The sequence below is a fragment of the Podarcis melisellensis genome (assembly GCF_964234715.1).
Source record: "Podarcis melisellensis genome assembly, chromosome: 3".
Lineage (NCBI taxonomy): Eukaryota > Metazoa > Chordata > Lepidosauria > Squamata > Lacertidae > Podarcis > Podarcis melisellensis.
In genome coordinates, this window is record NC_138530.1 from 40,342,575 (window position 1) to 40,364,422 (window position 21,848).

Below are 21,848 nucleotides of genomic sequence, written 5' to 3' on the forward strand. Positions count from 1 at the left end.
TTACAGCCTCCGCTAACCCAGAAAAAGTGCTTCAGGTTAAGAACTTTGCTTCAGGAGGAGAACAGAAATCGTGCTCTGGCGGCGCAGCAGCAGGAGGAGGCCCCATTAGCTAAAGTGGTGCTTCAGGTTAAGAACAGTTTCAGGTTAAGTACGGACCTCCGGAACGAATTAAGTACTTAACCCGAGGTACCACTGTATACTTCATAACCTAAGCAAATCTGGAGCCTGCCTAGGATATTTTACTGCCTGAGGCAAAGAAACAAAAAGTTCTCCCATTTATACAGAAGCCCAATAGACTGGCAGTTTAATCTTACTTCAACACCCACAGCAGGAAAGCACCCTTTAATGCACCTGAAGGAAGGATACTAATTTAGGGAGTGCAGATGTGCTACATGGTACACACAACTCTGCCCCTGAATACCTCTCTGCCACTCTCTGCCCCCTACCAGCATCTGCCATGCCAGGTGGCGGCCGCACACTACCTAATGGCAGGACCTGGTAAGTGTATGCTACATGGAAAGCTGGAATTGATTCACAGCCAAAAGACAATCTGACATGCTGGGGTTTTGGTGATGGCAGAGAATCATTCAGAGAAAGTTTGGTTTGACAGAGAGTGCAGTATTTAATTAAGTTTCACTTGGTGTGGACATGACTAAGTTAGGTCCCTTAATTTCAGTGGGTCTGATGGGGTGAGCTCCCGTTGCTCAGTCCCTGCTCCTGCCAACCTAGCAGTTCAAAATCATGTCAAAGTGCAAGTAGATAAATAGGTACCGCTCCGGCAGGAAGGTAAATGGTGTTTCCGTGCGCTGCTCTGGTTCGCCAGAAGTGGCTTAGTCATGCTGGCCACATGACCCGGAAGCTGTATGCCGGCTTCCTCGGCCAATAAAGCAAGATGAGCGCCGCAACCCCAGAGTCAGTCACGACTGGACCTAATGGTCAGGGGTCCCTTCACCTTTTTAACTTGAGTAAAACTCGGTTGAATACCACTCAAATTTTTTTTTTATACTTCACCCTAATTTTAAATGCTGGCATAAATAAAAAACTGGATACAGAATAGTTTTACTGCTTTATTACAAACAAAAAAATTATTGCAAGAAATGGTTAATACTACAATACTGAAATAACATTTCACAACAGAATTATTGAAAGGTTTTAAACAATGTACAAATGCATTAGAAAATGCATCTGTGACTCATATATAGACAAATCAGATACTTTCAAAGTACTGTAACTGAGATTTAAGTTTAGAATAGAAGCAAACAGTGTGGTTGTTTCATCCAGTTGCAGGCAGGAAAGAAGCTGGTCACTTCTGTTGTGGGTGCATTTTCATACTGAAAGCAAAAAAGAGAATATTCAGGACCCTTCTCAGTAAAATGCCCACAAAAAGACAGTGAAAAACATCAACAGTTTGGAAAACAAAAGCTTGCAACATGTTTGTGGCAATCGCTCCAAATCCCTAACCCTGGCAAGAAAGCCTATATATATAATCATGAAAAAGAAGTCATGTTAGAGGCATAAGGGGACAATAATTAAGGTACCATAATAGTTAATTTAGAAAGGATGAAAAGTTAAATACTAGAGTGGGGGGGGGGGAGAGAAACACTTACTCCCAATACTTTTTATAGAGTAATGTGTAGGGATATCGCGGAGTGGGGAGTGGGGTCCGGAGGGAGCACACTTCCCCACCAGCAGGCAGCCACAATCTGCCTGCACGCGTGACCCTGGGGTGCAGGGAAAACTCCCCCTCAGACAAGTCATGGCATCGTCCCCTATGTCTGACCTTTTGCGGTCTCAGAGTCAGCGGTGTCCTGTCTGTAAGTTTTTCCCTGAGACCTTTTTTCTCCATTCGTCATACATTGTGCAAGGGGAAAATGACGCTGTGGAACAGGTGCCAAAATAGCTTTGTACCACCCCACGATTTCGGGACGGAAGATGTGTAAAGGTCACAGCCCAAAAATGTATCTGCCTAGCTTGCATATTTGTCTCAATAAAAAGAGGCTCCCCAGGAATGGTGGTAGCTCGCTCGCTACAGCCCACCTGTGCACAGCTCACATGATGATCAACACCTGTCTTGGGCCTTCACTTCAGTAATGCTCAAGGAAAGTAAAAGTTTAAATAAATAGACAGACAGACATCCTAGTGATGTGTTCTGATATTATCAGAGTATTGAATGTGTATCCTCTCTGGACTTTCCATGCCATGGGTTATGATGCACATACAGGCAACCTCAAATACTCACAAGTGATTTCATATACACAGAGGGGCATCAGCATCACCCTTGTGTGGCTCTCCTGTGCCTTCCACATACCAAGCCTATGGGTTGTGTACACATGCAGCTGCACATGCAAGCCCTGCTGTCATCCACCACCACCTAAAACGGGAACAAAAGGAACATGACAATTAAGGACACACACACAACTGACTACGGTAGGTGCCCATGTATGATGCTGTATGCAGTTCATAGTGGGATTAGATACATGCATGCAGCCCCGATACCTTGCCATGTGTATAGATGCACCATAACACAATGTGGAATAGATTTAAATTTGTTGATGGTTGGGTGGAAGAGTGCTTGCCTTTTTAATGTCATTTAAATTTTGAACGCTCAGCTACCAATTGCATCGAAAGGTGATAAGCTGCACACAGGATTCTACTGGAAAGAAGCACAACTCGGCAGCGACACAGTGAGAATTGCAGCAGCCAATAATGGAACAGCTTCAGGTTCTTCTAAACCTGATTGGATTCTTTCTTTTCCTTATTACAAGAGGGAACCAGAACAGAACCATGGGAACCCTCAACTGCGGTTGTCAACCAAAGTCACAATCTCCACCTACAGAAGGAGTGGGGCAACTCTGGCCCTTCAGATCTTGTTGGACTCCACCTCCCATCAGCCCCAACCAGCATGGCAAATGAACAGGGATAATGGGAACCATTGTCCAGCAACACCTGAAGGGCTACGGTTTCCTACCCCTCACCTACAAAATGGCAGGAATGATTGCATCTTCATTGAACCTGTCCTGTCTGCAACCTCCTAGAACCAAGTAAAGGTAAAGGGACCCCTGACCGTTAGGTCCAGTCGTGGCCGACTATGGGATTGCGGAGCTCATCTCGCTTTATTGGCCGAGGGAGCCAGCGTACAGCTTCCGGGTCATGTGGCCAGCATGACTAAGCCACTTCTGGCGAACCAAAGCAGCGCACGGAAACGCCGTTTACCTTCCCGCCGGAGCGGTACCTATCTACTTGCACTTTGACGTGCTTTCGAACTGCTAGGTTGGCAGGAGCAGGGACCAAGCAACGGGAGCTCACCCCGTCGTGGGGATTCAAACCGCTGACCTTCTGATCAGCAAGTCATAGGCTCTGTGGTTTAACACACAGCGCCACCCACGTCCCAAGAACCTAGAACCAAAGCAGTATACAAATACTGTAAAATCAAATCTATCAGATATGTTGTGGCACGATCATCAGCACGCTCACTAAGAATTAAAGCAGAGTGTTCAATTGAGCTGATGCAGTATGGGTAGGACTAATGGGTTATTCAGTATGGTTAGGATCAGGACTTTTCCCCCCAGCTGGAACTCATTGGGACTCTAGTTCCGGCACCTCTCAGGTGGATGCCATTGCCATTCTAAGAAAACAAGGCAGGTGTTCATCCAGCACCTCTTTTTCTAGAAAAATAGCATTGATTAGGATTAATGGGTTATTGGTGACATGAGGAAGAGTGGAATATCTAGCAAGTATTCTGGGAAATTTCTGTCTCCCATTGCTTCCTGCAGTCTTGGTATCTTAGGGCAACTAGATTACTTGACAGTAATCTATCCTGGCAGTCACTTGTAAATCAGTTTTGAATGAAGGTTGATGTCATTCTTTTTCTAGACTAGGGAACCGGTGGTCCTCCAGATGTTCTTGAAGTGCAGTTCCCCACAACCCTGCCCATCAGCCATGTTGCCTGGAGCTGATGAGAGTTACTAGTCCAACAAAGTCGGGAAGCACCAGATTTTCCACTTCTGTTTCTCAAAAGAAAGAACAGCGCAGTCCTTGAAGGATTCTATGGAATAAATTATTTGTCGATAAGCCCAAGCCCTCATCAAGAAACAGTCTGAGGGAACCAAATCTAAATATCACTCGTCCATGGTGATACAAAAGATGTAACAATAAACTAAAAAAATGACTGTCTTGAAGTAGCTTCCCAGCTGTTGACTCTTGAAGTAAGCCACTTCACCCTGCCGAAGAATTTGGCTGGATCTGACTTCAATCCAGAGAACCCTCAGCAGATGTGCTGCTGTACCCATATGCAAGTAATCCACACATTTGTGGAATATGGAGAGCCTTATGGATATTCCTCATGGTTTAGGCCATTGCAAGATGTGTTTTCTCTTCCCTTACCTTTCCCCCACCTGAAATCCTTTCCCCATGGCTTTACCCACTGCATTCCCTAGATTTAAACAGTATAATGAACCATTTGGCTACTATCACTAGGTTTGTATCCTTTAGCAATTCTTGGACAAAGCTAATGAAACAGATTTCTTATAGCTGAAAACATATGGCCTTGCCTTGCTTTATACTCCATATGTATGGAAGCTTGATAAGTCACCTGGAATCGTCCATCATGGCTTTAGTCCCTTACTCTTTATGCTTGTGGCCCTCCAGATAGTATTGCATTGAATTCTCATCATCTCTGACTGACAGCCATGCTGGCTAGGACTGGTGGGAATTGGAGTCCAACATATGAAGGGCCCCACATTCCCCTGTCCCACTTTACATTATTTTCTGAAGCATGGGATAGTCCAAAAGCAATAAATGCTACAACACTATTATAACTAAGCAGAAGTATGTGTAAGTGAAGTAATACTATACTCTGCCCCTGCCTTACCCATGCATCCTAATACTCCCTTCTTCTGAGGCCACCCTGTGCTTGTTTTAGACTGCAAGCCCCTTGCGGCAGTGAGCTGTCGCACCTATGTTCTTTGTAAAGCAACACTGACATAGATGGCACACAAAATTGTCATCGTAAGGTAGAATAAGTTGAACTCCAAAGAGCCATACATCTGAGGAAGTTTGAGCAAGCCAAGGAACGCATGTCCTCTTGGATTATATATCATAGGGATGTCATCACCACACTGCTTTAAAATGCTAGCGTTAGTCAATGTAAATATATTACCTCACAAAAAGCAGATTACTTAATATCTCTGATAAATGGGTCTGCATATATACGAGGGCATGGACCATTTCACTGATGATGTTGAGACCATTTTATTTGAGAACAATCACTGCAAAACACAGTAAAAATGAACGAGAGAACCCAGAATTACAAGAATATGTAAGAGGACAAAGCTGGATTGTCCAAATGGGGTTTTGAACAATTAGGATTTAATTCCACAATCATAAAACAGATCTTTATACTGCCTTCTACATTTCTGCATGTAACAGAGATGCTTTTCATTCTGTTTGTGCTACATGCAAATACTCCTACTGTAACAATGTAGAAATCAAATGTACATTGTAGCCAATGTAGGTATTTTACTTAGTAGCAATCTGATTCAAGCTTCACGCGTAAAAATGCCCTTTAAAATGAACCCTAGCAGGTTAAAGTCCTAGGTTCCTCAGCGGAACTATCGCACACGTTACAAATACCAGTCAACTGGTTAATTTCTAAGTTGGTATCTCCTTTGTTTTGTAGAAGTCCTGGAAGATCAAGAACGGAAGAAATAATATAGTGAGGGACTGGAGAAGTGTCTTTTGGGGGCGTGACAGTTTTATTTATCCAAACTGTTGCTTTAAAACCTGCATTCAAGCCTCCTTGAATGTCTGTATCTAAAGAGTCACCAACCATCACGCAATCCTCAGGCTGAACCCCTAGAAGTTCACAACAGTGACGAAATATAGATGATGCCGGTTTCTCTTCTTTTTGCTCTCCCCCCACAACAATGGCATCAAAGTATGGCTGGCAAGCACAGGCTTCAATCTTTTCTCTCTGTGTCTGAGTGTCTCCATTTGTCAGCAGAAGCAAACGGACATATTTTCTAAGGTTGCTGAGCATCCCCCGTGTCTCTTCTGCCAAGGTCAGATGTTGCAGGCGGGTAGTTTTCCAAAGGAAATAACATTCTGTAGCTAGATTGCGGTTGGCTGTTCCTCCCTTTATTTCTTGTATAGCTTCTTCCCAGTGCTGAATCCTTAAGTCAGTAATACACATCTTAGAAGGATCGTGGCACTCTTTGAGGAGTTTGGCTTGGACTTTATCACAAATCAGGTGAGCTTCTTTTTCATCACAATGATGCTCAGACTGCAAGACATTTATCACCTATGAAGTGAAAGTTAAAACAGAACAGGATCAGTTTGGTGAAGATTCTACTGGTTTGCTCTGTACTGGACAGCTTATTTCTAAAAGATGTTCCACCAGAATGTGCAACAGCATGGATCCAATAAACTGCCACATGGAACGCAATACCTCAAGACCGCCTCCATAATTACTGACCCAGACCCCGCAATCATCATCTGAGGGCCTTCTTCATGTGCCTCCTCCACAAGGGGTCTGGAGGGTGGCAACATGAAGTGGCTCCCCATTTGTGGAATGATTTCCCTAGGGAGGCTTGCCAGGCGCCTTCATTACATATCTTTAGGCACCAGCCAAAAAACATTCCTCTTCTCGCAGGCCTTTGGCTAATTAAACAATCTATGGCCTTTTAAACTTGTGTGTGTGTGTGTGTGTGTGTGTGTTTGTTTTGTTTGTTATTATGTCGGCTGTTGTTGTGCTTTTATATTGTAAACTGCTCTGTGATCCTCAGATGAAGGACAGTATAGAAATTTAATAGATAATACTAAATAATAATATGACGATGAATGCAGCAATGCCACACAGCCCGTATTCATCTCACAGACACCATTGTCAAGAGCACAACTCTTTTAGTACTCATTCAGCCATTACTTTTGGATGCTTCATCAATTCTAGGGGTAATCTACAGTGTAACACACATCAAGAAATTCATGTATTTCAGCCATAACAACTTATACATGATTTAGAAACTGCTACAGCCTATACCTACAAGTTCTCAGTTGTCCTCTTATATTGTCCAACCAAGTCAGCAAAGCAGCAAAAACTAAATTAAAGGATACTGCACCTGCAGTCCTCTAATCCACATCCTGAAACAGCAATGCTGTTCTATTCTACATTTACACAAGAGCTCTCCTTTTGTTACAACGTGAGTTAATTTCTGCAAGGTGGGATGTTGGAACACTAGAGCTTTCTCTATGCAAGGGCACAAAGCCTTTTAACCACTACCATAATAGAGCCCATGTAAATGACATTAACCCCAGTAAGCATTTTGATTTAGAATGCCAAAATCAAATCATGGCATATTTTGTGAACTACATTATGCTGCATATCCAAAGGGCGACACTATTTTCAAGTTCTTCATGTGAATTCCAAACTACTCTGTCTCTCACGCACTGCAATTTTTTTTAAAAAGGCAAAGCCTTTATCGTACTGTGCATAAAGTACATAAAGTGTCAAGGTACATTCTCTTCTTCTGGATTAATTGGCCAATGACCAAGAACAAATAACTATCCTCGGATTACTTGCTGTTACTTATGAGTACTTAATACATTAACGGCTGTGGCTCAGTGCTTATGCTTTGCATGTAGAAGGTCCCAGCATCTTCAGGTTGGCCTGAAAGAGACCACCAACTAGAGAGTCACCCACCAGTCAGTGTAGCCAATATGGATTAAGGTAATAGACTAATGGTCAGATTCAGTATAAGGTGGTATCCCTAAACTTGTCAGCATTCTTCACATGGCCCCCAGAAGTCAGCCGTTCAGGCATGAAGATGCCCTAAGAGAAGACATAAAAAATACCCACAGCACTTCCTCCCCTACAAGGGGCAACAGGGCCTTTCCTTGAAAATATTCAAGAAAGAGATCCATGGTGAAACAGATTAAACATCCAACAGTAATGACTGAAAGAGCTTAAAAGAAAATCCAATAGAATTTGTGCTCTTGAAAGTCGTGTCTGGGAGTGAATGCTGGCTGTGTGACATTGCTGCATTCATCACCACCATCACATTCTTTATTATTATCTATTAAATTTCTATACAGTGGTACCTCGAGTTAAGTACTTAATTTGTTCCGGAGGTCCGTTCTTAACCTGAAACTGTTCTTAACCTGAAGCACCACTTTAGCTAATGGGGCCTCCTGCTGCTGCCGCGCCGCCGGAGCACGATTTCTGTTCTCATCCTGAAGCAAAGTTCTTAACCCGAGGTAATATTTCTGGGTTAGTGGAGTCTCTAACCTGAAGTGTATGTAACCTGAAGCATATGTAACCTGAGGTAACACTGTACTGCCCTTCATCCGAGGATCACAAGGTGACTTAAAATATAAAAACACAAAAATACATAACACAGGATCTAACAAAAATAATAACGCCTCTGCACCCCCCCCCCCGTTTAAAAGGCCATAGATACCGGTACTTTAATTAACTAAAGGCCAATGTTGATTCAGCACTGGGTCCCCTTATCCCGAGATGTCCGGGAGATGGGAGTTTCAAGTACTTTACTTCCTTAAAAACCACAAAAGACACAACAGATTCAGAGCAGGAACTGTCTGGCAATAAGGCTTTACAGCTTATTATACTTGCACTTCCTTGTCGCTGTGTTTTTTTAACGCAGGAAGACCAGAAGGGAGGAGCTGCAACCGGTACCTCCTCAATGGCTCTCCTGCCTGCGGCGGCGGTGTCGATCAGCGTGTTGTCCAAGTCAAAGAAAACAGCCTTGACCCCTTGCAGCCCCATAGCAGCAGCAGCAGCAGCAGCAGTCCCACTGGAGTCGCAGCGGGTCTCGCAGGTGGAGGAAACAGCCGCGTCCGCCCTGCCAGCTATGCAATCTCAGCTGGCCGATTCATTTGCTTGTGTCTCGCGAGAACTGGCAACGCCCGAGAAAAAGCGAGACCGCTCAAGGGATGCGGGACGAGTCCGTCGGAACTCCCGTCCCTGTGGGCTTCTCAGATAGACCCAGGCGTATAGACTTTTAAGTGTAGAGCAACGCACACAGCCAATTTCCGGGTCCTTCCGGGTTGCGTTTTTGGGGAGTGTTGGCATGGGCTCCGTTTTGAGCTGGAAATGTAAGCCAGCCTCAAGCCCCTTAACGGTGGTCCATCATAGGTTGCTCAATCTCAGCCTGACCTCCCCCCCTCCCCCCGCAATATGGTCAATGGATCACATGGCAAGGCTACTACTTTCATAGCTGTCAACGTTTCCCGTTTTTTGAGGGAAATTCCCTTATTCCGAATAGGATTCCTCGCAAGAAAAGTTGACAGCTATGACTACTTTGTAAGCTTCTCTCAGCTTTCACACTGCACTCCAGGGCAATACAGGGACCAGAACTGTTGGGACCGGATTTGGACAGGCAGAGCAGACTCAAAAATAAAAAATACAGTAATAAAATAAAATAAACGACGATTATTTTCCACACGGCGTGACCTTGTGTTAAAAGAGAAGGGGCGGGGAACTTTATTTACTCCTCCCTGTTGCTTCAGGCGGGAATGCCGCATCACATTTCTCCATGGACACGTAGCAGCTCTCAGTTCCGCAATGGTGGGCATTGGAAAAAATGCTTTGTTTTCCCCTATCTGGACCCAGAAACGACCTATCGCAGCAGTGACAGAGCCACTCTGTGATTTTAATGCCGTATCTCTGCGGCCTCCCTTCACCGTCGTCGGCAGCGGAGGGAGGAGCCAAACCTTTCGCGTCACCGTTGCCTCTTCCCCGCCCCCTTCCTGACTCAGCACTCAACCTGGTGTAGTGGGGGAGGGGCGCCGCGGCGCTGCTCGTTCTTGCGGGGAGGGGGCGGGGGACGAAGGCGGTTCTTTCTACCTCAGGCGAGCTGCCTCGGTCTCCTGGGCCGAGGGGCTGGAAAAACCCTTTTCAAGTGAATGAGCTAAGGGGCAGCGCAGGTGTCCTCCTGGCTATGGCTCCGTCGACGGGTTGTAGATAAAACCCGCTCGCCTCCCTTCCCTTCATGGCTGCCCTGGTGTTCTGCAATGCTTGCTTCCAGAAGCCCCAAAGAGCCGCCCAAAAGTTCTGCCTGACCAACTGCGGCCATGTTGTCTGTGAGCAGTGCCTCCGGAAAGGTAGCCTCCCTATTCTACAAATAGCTACTTTTGCAAGAACATACACGAATTGAGGGAGTCTTGCCTCTTAGGACAGGTGTGCTGAGCCTTTGGCCCTCCAGGTGTTGCTGGACTACAGCACCCATCAGCCTCAGCAAGCATAGCCAACAGCCAGGGATGATGGGAGTTGTAGTTCAACAAAACATGGAAGTCCCCCCCCCACAGCTGCCCTAAAGGAATAATAGGTTAAGGAACCTCAATATGAACCCAAGCCTACTTTTTAATTCTCACGGCAGTTCATGGCACAGGCTACCGTTATTGGAGGGGGGTCCTTCATAAAAATTGAACCTACAAACTCGCCCTGAAGTAGCTGCAGCAATGCAAACTGTGGCATATGCCATTCTCAATCTCCGGCATCCTCACTTCTAACCTTAAAATGTCTCCTTTTTGTGTCAACAAGCTTGTCCGTTGTGTCCAATAGTATTAAGCTTTTAAGTTGAGCTTTTAATTTAGATTTAAGCTTTTAATTATTGTTCTGTATTGTTTTTAATAGTATTTTATCTCATCGTGAATTTTGTTGTATACCACCCTCAGATTTTGCATGAGGGGTTATCTATAAATAATTTTATACTGCAAATAAATGTAGAGTTGAGTAGAGTTGCAAGGCCTTAACAACCTCCATCTCAACTCTGTACTCTGAGAAACAAATATACTGTTGTTTCTTTCCTGTGGCTGAAAAGTCATGAAGATATTGCTTAGGGGCACCAGTTATTACAATAACCATTGTTTACTTATCCCACTCAATTTTTAGCATTAGCACATACAAAATAAATTAAAACCATTTTATTTATGGCATCTGTCACATTTCAAGAGTAACACCAGCTTTCTCCGTATTTTAAGTCAGGCGGATTTCAGTGGGAGTATTGCAATATCTAGACTTAAAATACAATCATCCTGTACATGTCTACTCAAAAGTAACTTCCAATGGTGCTTACTCCCAGCTAAATAGTTATAGACTGCAGCCTTAACATCCTGGCTTGAATCCTGAATTCTCCACTTGTAATGCAAAAACATCCATTCTGCAGAATTCTGCTCACAGGATGTCTTGCTGGCAAGTGAGGCGACTTTCAGCAGCAAAACCAACAAGAGTCTGGTAGCATCTTAAAGACTAATATATTTTATGCCTTAATAGATCTGTTTATCTTTAAGGTGCAACTTATGTATGTATTTATTTATATTTTTAATTCATCAAAGGTTACAACACACATTTGCTAATCAAAATAACATTTACTATGCATTGATCTTTATTTTATAGGTAAAAAAGATGAGTGTGTGATTTGCAGAGCTCCTTGTCGTACAATAGTCCTTTCCAAAAAGGTACAGAAAAACAGTTGCTTGCAACTACAATGTTTGAGGATTTACAAATGCTTAGTAACATAAATATTTTTATTGTTATTTTAAAACTTAGTTATTTTGTCCTGCTGATTCCACTGGAACATAATCTTTTAAAAAGTGTATTTTGATTTTGATCCCAGACCAACTACCTAGTTCTGTAACTATTCTGTAACAATTTTTTATTATTTATATGACTTACATACCAGTTTCTGTAAATAATCTCTTAGTGGTTCACAAAAGAAAGACGGAAAAAAAATGTACAGTGGAGTACTCAGGGTTGGTTGTAAAACCTTTGCTAGTATAATTCCAATGTTGTGCTGGCACTGGGACCTAGAGCCTAGATTAGTATCGTGGTAGCACTTTGAGATTGCCCTTTATGTTCTGTGCTGTATGCAAGACTGAGTGTTTTTATTTTTGTTTTGCAAAGTAGCTTATTTTTGTATATAGTGGTATCTCGGGTTACAGACGCTTCAGGTTACAGACTCCGCTAACCCAGAAATAGTACCTTGGGTTAAGAACTTTGCTTCAGGATGAGAACAGAAATCATGTGGCGGTGGCGCGGTGGCAGTGGGAGGCCCCATTAGCTAAAGTGGTACCTCAGGTTAAGAACAGTTTCAGGTTAAGAACAGACCTCCAGAACAATTAAGTTCTTAACTTGAGGTGCCACTGTATTTCAAAAAGATTGATATGCTTTGAATGTTTTTTGGTCATGTGTAATGTTTTCTGCAGGTGAATTCAAATATCCAGTTGCTGTTTATGGAAATAGATGGATTATGCAAAACATATTCCAAAGAAATCACACAAGTGAGTTGTTTGTTATTTATTGGAGGGATTTTTCATCAGGAATATGCTAGAGATGATTTTCACCATCAAATTGTCACCAACCCAGAAGAAGAAATTATTTAATGGATTTGGTATTGCAAATGAATATAGAGAACATCATAAAGTTATTAGAAATTACTTATAATGTAATATTTTGTGCAATAAAATTGCATTTTGGTATAGAGCATAGGTGTGAGAACTTTAATTTAGCTTTAAGTGAAAAATTAGTATCTGAAGGTACCTGAAGAAGTGTGCATGCACACGAAAGCTCATACCAAGAACTAACTTAGTTGGTCTCTAAGGTGCTACTGGAAGGAATTTTTTTATTTTGTTTCGACTACAGCAGACCAACACGGCTACCTACCTGTAAATTAACACAGTTATTCTCATCTGAATAATTTTAGAGTTTATTTCATTTCTTACATTAATGGTTTGTTGCAAAATTTAAAATATTTTAATAAAAATGTAGTTAACAACTTGAAATTACATATAATCCAGTAATTATGAAGTGGCCTTCATAATTTTATCCAGCAATTAAAATTTCTCTGGTGTCCCCTCAAGAACAATTCAAACTAGTTTGGAACTTGACCTTTAGACATGGGGGGTATATTATCAGATATCATGAAAAAGTTTCCTAAAAGGATTTTTTAAATGGTTCTTAACAAGGCACTTCCCCAAATAGGAGCAAAGGTACAGAAAAGAAAACTAGGTTTAACTGCATCCAGTATTTTGATCAAATTTACAGTTCTATGCTGTAACTTTCTTGCATAGAGACTTGTGTTGATTCATTTCCTTCCTGTATGGCGGTGTGTCTCTTTGTCTTGCTCCTCCTTTAATCTGAATCTCAAAGAGGTTCCTGACTAATTATAGCCTGCAAATGCCTTTGATTTGTATTGCAGTACAAAGGCTTCAAAGAAACAATGGCCACTGTCCTTGATAGACAGGGTTTAATTATGACAAACTTTTCTAATTAAAAAGTGACATCTATCAACTTGTTTTTTCAGATGGGCAAAGCTGTGAGACAGCCAACAACTTAAACCCATAATCTCCAAACAAATACAAACAATATTTTTTAATCAGCTCACTTTCTTCCCAGTTCTTAATGTGCATGCACACACACAATATTCTCAATAGACACTTGAGTTCTGCCACATGTGGAGGCCTTGAGACGAGCAGTTCACTGAGTGATCCATTGTGAAGTATGAGAGGTTCTGTCCTTTAGCATTTTGAATGGCCAGACCAGGCCCAATGGTAAAATGGCATGGGAACATCATGCTGGATGCCATTGAAGAGTCGTTCTGCAACTTAAGTTTCTTGCTTGGAGAGAACAGAATAGTGGCCTTAGAGTGAACTGGCTCTGGAAAAGTATGCATACTTGCTGCTGTATTAAAAGAAAGGGTATGATAATTAGCATTAGGTATATAGTTTCTCTTATTTTTTATTGTTGTTCATCTAGTTGTTCATCATGGCAACATAATTGAATGACATGTAATCCTATTTTTCTTCCTTTCTAGATTGCCCATTTCCAAGAAAAACACAGAAGACGGTTATTAGCAAACTACAAAGGAAAGGTATTGTTATATATATATATATTTATACCCCCCTTTCCCCCTGATGGGACTCAAAACAACTTACAGATAAAAACAAGAACTACTAAAAACATAGAAAAATAAATCATTAAAATGCAATTGAACACTGATTAAAACGATATATATATATATATATATACACACACACACACACACATACAGTGGTGCCTCACAAGACGAAATTAATCCGTTCCGTGAGGCTCTTCGTATAGCGGTTTTTTCGTCTTGCGAAGCAAGCCCATTGACAGCTTAGCGGATTAGCGCTACAGCTGTCAAGCGGCTTCCAGCGATCAGCTGTTAAGCGGCTTATCAGCGGAACAGCTGATAAGCGGCTTAGCGGCTTAAGAAAAGGGCAAAAAAAGCAAAAAAAAACCGCGGGGGGATGCAAGATTTTTTTCGTCTTGCGAAGCAACCCCATAGGGGAATTCGTTTTGCGAAGCGCCTCCAAAACGGAAAACCCTTTCGTCTAGCGGGCTTTTCGTCTTGCGAGGCGTTCGTCTTGCAGGGCACCACTGTATATATAAAATCTGTGTGAAACATGTCCACAATTACAATAAAAACAGCACGGCCCCAGCCCTTTCATTAAAAGCAGACAGTTCTCCAAAGCCTGTTGTTTCAAGATAGTCTTCACTATCAGAAGGACAGCTAGCAGAAGGACAGCAAGGAGGGAGCCAGTCTAGCTTCCCTAGGGAAGGCAGTTCCAAAGTTTGGAAGCAGCCACCGAGAAGGCCCTCTCCCACATCCCCACCAAGTGTGCCTGTGAGGGTGGTGGGACTGAGAGAAGGGCCTTCCTCAAAGGTACCTTGATTCTAGTTGATTTGAAATACTGGAGGGAGGTTAGAGGAGGTTATATTTATAGATTTATATTATACTACTAAAATGCAACAGATTGACTTACACATTTGTATTATTAATATTACATTACCGTATTGCCCTGAATATAAGCTGCACTCCCCCCCCCCAATTCTGCCTGTGCGGCTTATATTCGCAACCATATGCTCTGGCAAAGCGGCACAGCTCCCCCCCAGAAGCAGCCCAGATATTGTCTTTTTTCCCCTACAATTTTAAAGGTGCAGCTTATTTGTGGGTGCGGCTTATATTCGGGCCAGTATGGTGCATGTCAAGAGGTGGGATAGGTGCAGTGGGTTCTTGTTTTAGAGAGATGGTTGCCTAGTCCAGCCCTTTGTTTCATCTGCTAGTCAGAATGTTATGACTATGAGCAGCAAGCCACTTACTCTCAATCACGTTAAAGACCATTGGACATTTGCAGTGGGTTGTGGATGACAACATAAATCATGAAGGTTAAGTTACTGAAATACATTATTCTATACAGATTACAAAATTGGAAGGATATCTTAAGAAAGCAACACAACAAATGCAACATAAACAGCAAGTGCAACAGTAAGCAACATTTTAATTATTAGCCTGACCACTTAATTGTTGATAGTATGGGGTAAAGCTGTTTTGTGTACTTCTTGGAAAATATTTCATTATAGAAAATATTACACTGTATTGGGGGGAACTTTGGTATGATACAACAGAAATAATGTATTCTTAAATGGAAAAGAAATGTATTAAATCCCGTCAACATTCAAGTACAGTCTTAAGAGAGTTTTATTTTTTGTGTGCAGTTTTCAAAATCATCTGCAAAATTGCTTCATTGGAATCCAGATAAGATATATATTTGTGATCTGATGGAATTGTTTGCTTATCATTGATAGCAACTTTAAAAGTTGCAATTCCATGTCGACTTAACTGTAAGCACCATTGAACCCAGCAGGCACACTTCTAAGTAGGCATGTAAAGGATTGTACTGTAAATCTCTAAAGGAATTATTAACCACTGAATTATTCATAAAGGTATTTGAAGAATGCAGTTATGCTTGTAGCCTGTTAGAAAAAGGACAAATGACATGAGATCTTATATAGTTTCCTATAAGATAGAAGTTCACTCCAAAAAAGCTTTAATAAGGTATAGTTTTACATAGAGATGCTGCAATATTCTGTTGTTTATAACTAAACAAATTAAATATAACATGGCAAGCTTAGTGGTTTAAAAAATCTTTAATGGTGTTTTATTTTAACATTTAGCAGCTTTCAATCTCAAATCAGTAGGTCTTCACCAATGGAAACAGATTATGTGCCGTCTTCAGTGAGGAAAGTAAGTGTCCTTCTCTTTTCTGTGTCAAATTAGGTGTAATTAGGAATCTTCCACTCTAATTCCCAGATAGATAAAGTGATGTGTCAGCAGGGAGAGTGGCTTCAATATGAGGGGATACTCAATTTAGGCAATAGCAACGTATGGGTTTGTGCTTGGGGGTGACACTGTGGAATAGGTTTTCTCTGTGTGGGTCTCTTTACATTACCTTACATATTCCAATCTTTTTTTCCTGATCCCATTTGCACTTGGATTGTGAACATTAAGAAGGGGCTTGTCACCTTAGTAGCAGTGAGAAACAAGAGTTACATTGAGACTGTGAAATGAGCTTTGTAATTGCTCTTCTTCTGGAGGGTTTAAAACCCTTGCCTTCCATTCTGTCTTCTGTTCTGCTGGCTAATTGTTTTGCTTAGTGCTGTTTATTCCGTTTATTGTTTTTGCAGTTTTTTATTGCAATTTTTTATTTTATTTGTTTTACTTTTTTGCATGATAGCTTGAGCCTCTTGGAAGCTGCTTAACAGATTCTTTTAGTAAATACAGAATAGGTTAATAAAGCACTTTATTGAATTTAAGTAGTACAAGTTAATAATATGTCTCCTTGTCAAGAAACAATCAAATTACTGGCAAGCTAAAATGTCCATGATACAGCAGCAGTTTTTTTAAAAAAACTGAAATTATATATTTTCTATGTTTTTACATATTATACTGTCAATTTTTCTGAATACATCTAGACCGAAACAGCTGCTGGACCAACCAGGATATCATTGATAAGCCCACCTCAGAATGGGCATATGGGTAAGAAGATATCATGACCAATTTTTAAAAGCTGAGTAGGAATAGGTATAATTTAGCTTGCACCCTGATAATGGTTTTATTCATGCACACCTACCACTACTTGCTACCCTTGAGGATGGGACAAGGTAGAAGGTAGCTGAGATGATATTTTAAACTCTCAAAAATTCCTTGAGGGTTTTCAGGAATTCAGACTGAATACTTGAAGGAGCCAATTCCTTTTAGAGAATCATGCAAAAATTTGTTCACCCAGCTCTAGAATAAATGTCTAACAACCCTACATTCTGTTCAAAGGGTAGCTTGGCTAGTCTGCTCAATACTTAGGTAAACTTTATACCATATATGTCAGCCTTTAGATACTAAGATTCATACAGGTGAAAAGTTTTCAGACTTTTCTAATAAATATATTGCTTTGGACTATGTAGATTTCAGTTTCTAATTGTTGTGGAAGAAGCACTGTTCTCATTTTCATCATATATAGAAGTATTTTAACAAATTTGATCCATCAGTATATAAGTGAGGTCCAGAGGAACATATATAGATAGTTAGGAAAATAATAAAAAACCAAATTACAGAAAAATAATATAGTAGATCATGTTTGTTTGTTTTTTAATGTTATCATTGGATTTGTAACTTTTTACAAAACCATGGCCCATTTATAATGGTAAAAACATTGTTGCTGAAAGTTTGACTGTCAATCATCTTGCTGGCTTCAAACGTACAGTAGTAGATAATTTCGAGTAATCCAAAGGATACATTGACATTTCGCTTTTTCAAGAGGTATACAGTGGTACTTCGGGTTAAGTACTTAATTTGTTTCGGAGGTCCGTTCTTAACCTGAAACTGTGCTTAACCTGAAGCACCACTTTAGCCAATGGGGCCTGCTGCTGCTGCCGCGCCGCCAGAGCACGATTTCTGTTCTCATCCTGAAGCAAAGTTCTTAACCCGATGTAATATTTCTGGGTTAGTGGAGTCTGTAACCTGAAGCATATGTAACCCGAGGTACCACTGTATTAAATTTATGCGTTTCTGGATATGTGCTTTCAAAATAATGTAGTATGCCATCTAAATTCTTTCATGTTCTAATATATTCAGGAATGTTGTTTACAGGTAGTGTTACATGGAGAGGTTCTCAGTTGTCTGGAATGACTTCTTCTCAAAACAGTTCATCAGGCTCTGTAAGGTAACAAACCAATTTAGCAGTAAGAGTCAACTTTTGAAACGCAAGGGGCGTGTTTTTCCGCCTTGGGCTGCAAGCCATACCCCTTTATGCAGGACTGTGCATCCCTCCACTCAATTTTGCCAGCCAGTGGCGCAAGCCTCTCCCTTCTGCCTGCCCACAGTATCCACATCAAGAGAGCCTGGTGGTTGGCCCAAAAACGGGGTGTTCCGAGGACGGGGGGGGGGCAGGGTGTCACCTGCCCAGGACCGCATGCTACTCTCACAGTCAATCCTGGCTGGCATAGGGCCTGATATTGGCCCTTTTGCTTTAACAGCCTGAAGCTGGCCTAGGGATCAGACCCAATCTGTCTGCCACTCACTCGTCTGTGAGTGGCCAGGCTGTGGGTGCATCAATAGCTGTGCAAAGCAGCGGTGAACAACTTGGATTGAAGATTTATTTATTTATTTAACACCTTTCCTCATAAGATCTCAGGGCGGTTCACATCTAGGAATTTTGTTTCTCCAAAGAAAAAAGTTATTATTCAAATTGGCCTCCGTTTTCAAATATATCCTGCTTGAAATTTTTATTTGTGAATTTTTTATTTATTGTGTTAAATATTAATAAAATGTTTACTTTGTTGAAAACGAAGTCCTTATCTTTATATCTCCATTCTTTTTTATTCTGACAGAATAAAACTTCCAAGAATACATTCACCAAATATGTGGATGTACCTTGGTAATTTTTTTCTCTTGAGGGGTATCTCCTAACAGTACAGTAAAACCTCTACTTACAATCATAATTCGTTCCGGAGGCCTGTCGGCTGGGCGAAACCAGACACTAGTAGAGGTGTCATTGTGCGCATTTGGCGACAACACGCTTCTGCACATGTGTAGAGGTGGCAGCCGCTTGTGCGCACACGCAGATGGCAGAAGATGCTTCCACACATGCACGAATCACGGCAAACCCGGTGTTTACTTCCGGGTTTGCCACAGTCGCAACTTAGAACGTCTGCGAGGCGGATGTAATTTATCACTTTTTTGTTTTGTCATTTCCATAATATACAAAGTTTACTAAATGTTTAACGGTCTATAAATGTAGCAAATAAATAATAAAAGCCATGCCTCTTGCTAAACAAAAATGTACATCCTGCTAGAATTGATTATACAATAGGCCTACCTTTCTCAATATGAGATATAGACACTGTCTTGTCCTTCTACTTTTTAGGTCATTGTCCTTAAGAATGCCAAATAGGGAGACTTCTTATATGTCACCATTCGTATCAACACAAAATAATATACATCAAACGCCAGATGGATTTGGACAAAGAACTATGCAGCATTATCGATGCACACCAACACCTTCACTCTCATCAGTGACAAGACATCCGATCAGCCTTCCCAATCTTTTACAAAGGCAGAATTTAGGTAAGCAAGGTTAGTGAGTGACAGAAATGACCATATCAAAAATTAAATTTATATTTAGTGTAAAGTGCACTGTACAGTGGTACCTTGGGTTAAGAACTTAATTCGTTCTGGAGGTCCGTTCTTAACCTGAAACTGTTCTTAACCTCAGGCACCACTTTAGCTAATGGGGCCTCCCGCTGCCGCTGCGCCACCAGTGCGCAATTTCTGTTCTCATCCTGAAGCAAAGTTCTTAACCCGAGGTACTATTTCTGGGTTAACGGAGTCTGTAACCTGAAGCATCTGTAACCTGAAGTGTCTGTAACCTGAGGTACCACTGTATTGAATTGTTGGGGCAGTAATACCACTGTGTGAGCCTGGCAAGCAATTGTCTTCTGAAAAATAATACAAGCTAGGCTATCATCCTGTGGTCCCTGGAGTGGTGTTCTATCCTTTGGGCAGAGGAGAAGGTCCATCCTGGCAAACCTCCTTGTGGCAAGTGCAACAGCAAAAAAGAGGGATACCATGGGTGGATTAGGAGGAGGCTTTTCTAGATCCCCTGACACACAAATAGACCCTGAATAGGGAAGGGAAACACAATAGCCTTGGAGACAGAGTACTTATTTTTATTCCAATCAATCAATCAATCAATCAATCAATTTAGTTCAACAATTTATATACAGTGGTACCTCAGGTTACATACGCTTCAGGTATATTTGGAGAAATATATATTAAATGACATTTTATGATGTCAAAATTATATCTGGCATTGGCCACATGCAGAATTGCTGCTACTAAAATGTGAACCTTACTTATTTTTAGGTTGAAAGCGAGTTTTTAATAATTTGTGGCTCAGTATGATTTCTTCCATTTTCAGTTTATTTATTTGCTATTGTGATAATTAATGTGTATGAATAATGCATTTAATTTTGGGTAATGAAATTTATTCTAGTTTTAAATCTCTCCTTTTATAGGTTCCACTAGTCTTCCAGGACATTCATTACACCTGCAAACGCCGTTCAACAGAGAACTCATCCGCTGAATATTTAAAAATGTATATAAAATATATATATAAAGATTCATACCACTGTACAGTATCTGGCTTGATTAAAAAGTTAATTTTTTTGTCATTGCTTTTTATTGTGCTATTCTTTCGGAGAAAATAATACAAGCTAGGCTATCATCCTGTGGTCAGTGGAATGGGGGCAACCTAGAGCCCAAAGGATAGAACACCGCTCCCATTATTTTAATAATCAGAAGGTATGTTCACACATCATACTAAGTCAGGCTTGCTGGTTTGTTGATCAAGCTTGAACAGTATGCTGGTGCTTGTTCGCTCCTGCTTTGCTTGCACCCCTGGTAAAAGTGGAGAAACAAAGCAGAAAACCTCTATTAAACTGGATGTGTCTGGCCAGGCTCTAGAAGTTGCCGCTTAAAGGTAGAGCTCATTCAGACCTCACCTTTCAGGATACAAGTCCTTATAAGGCGGCTTAGAGGTAAGAAAGATAGATGAATGAAACCACATTAAAATATAGCAATGCATCAGGATCCTTCTTATAAGGGATTTGACCACCAGCTGCCCTGTGGAAAAGGGTTAAAGATTAGCTGGAATTGGCTCTGATGTCATCTTTGCCTACCCCCACCCCAATTCTTTGCTGGGATGTATTTTTTAAAATTTACAGTACTTCACAGCTAATTATTAGAACATTCTTTTTTGAGTGGACCTGTTAAGCTTTCCAAACTTTTAATGTTGGTGGCACACTTTTTAGACATGCATCATTTCACGACACAGTAATTCAGTTTTACTAGCAAACCATAAATTAAACTAATCCCTTTCTAGCCCTGGGAGGGTTTGTGTGACACATCTGCACACTACAACCGACACACTAATGTATCACGTCACACTAATGTATCACAACACACAGCCTGGAAAGCTCTGAGCTAGTCTAATTGTCAGCAATTGCGAATATTGTAGTTACCGGTAATTCACATTTGTTCACCCAGGATAAAAAAGAAGATGTGTGAATTTGGACATGGCTATCAAATTAAAATACAAGATCTCCATCTGAACTTACTTGCAGATTAGAATGTTTGTCCTAAAAGGGGTAGGGGGGTAACAAAACCTTTAAAAGATTAACCTGACAATGAAAATGCAGAACTGGCCAGTTTCAGGGGCAGTTTGGTTTCATTGGGGAAATCTTAGTGACCTGCTATTTGTTAATCCTCTGTTACATTAAAGCTTGTTGATACGCTGAGAACTTTAGCTGTAAAGCAAACATGTTTTTTTAAGTGACTGGATTCTGTTATGGCCTCACCAGTTTGATACATATACCTTCAGACTTCTCCTTTTGCAAAAGCTATTTAACACTGCAAAGTAAGCAGACTTGTTACCATCATAAAAGTTTGTGAACATACATTACAACCCTGTGTCTACTT

At 41.2% G+C, this 21,848-nt stretch overlaps 2 protein-coding genes across 6 annotated transcripts; one reads left to right on the forward strand and one right to left on the reverse strand.

Annotated features, from left to right (window-relative positions):
* Nucleotides 1-5,225: 5,225 nt before the first annotated feature.
* Nucleotides 5,226-9,078, reverse strand: NANP (N-acetylneuraminic acid phosphatase). Its single transcript, XM_081905394.1, has 2 exons — nt 8,690-9,078; nt 5,226-6,298 (listed from the first exon to the last, which is right to left on the reverse strand). Exons 1-2 carry the CDS (start codon nt 8,777-8,779, stop codon nt 5,576-5,578), a joined length of 813 nt encoding a protein of 270 aa, XP_081761520.1. The 5' UTR covers nt 8,780-9,078; the 3' UTR covers nt 5,226-5,575.
* Nucleotides 9,079-9,895: 817 nt separating this feature from the next.
* Nucleotides 9,896-20,542, forward strand: RNF212 (ring finger protein 212). 5 transcript variants are annotated; one of them, XM_081905389.1, is made up of 10 exons: nt 9,896-10,116; nt 11,411-11,472; nt 12,220-12,294; nt 13,827-13,883; nt 15,235-15,302; nt 15,992-16,061; nt 16,790-16,853; nt 17,961-18,033; nt 19,237-19,445; nt 20,387-20,542. In XM_081905389.1, the coding sequence occupies exons 1-10, from the start codon at nt 10,005-10,007 to the stop codon at nt 20,452-20,454; spliced, it is 858 nt and encodes a 285-aa protein (XP_081761515.1). In that variant the 5' UTR covers nt 9,896-10,004; the 3' UTR covers nt 20,455-20,542. The 5 variants fall into 5 exon arrangements, with proteins under 5 accessions (XP_081761515.1, XP_081761517.1, XP_081761516.1 ...); XM_081905391.1 differs by having other exon boundaries at nt 19,237-19,436; XM_081905390.1 differs by having other exon boundaries at nt 15,995-16,061.
* Nucleotides 20,543-21,848: the final 1,306 nt, after the last annotated feature.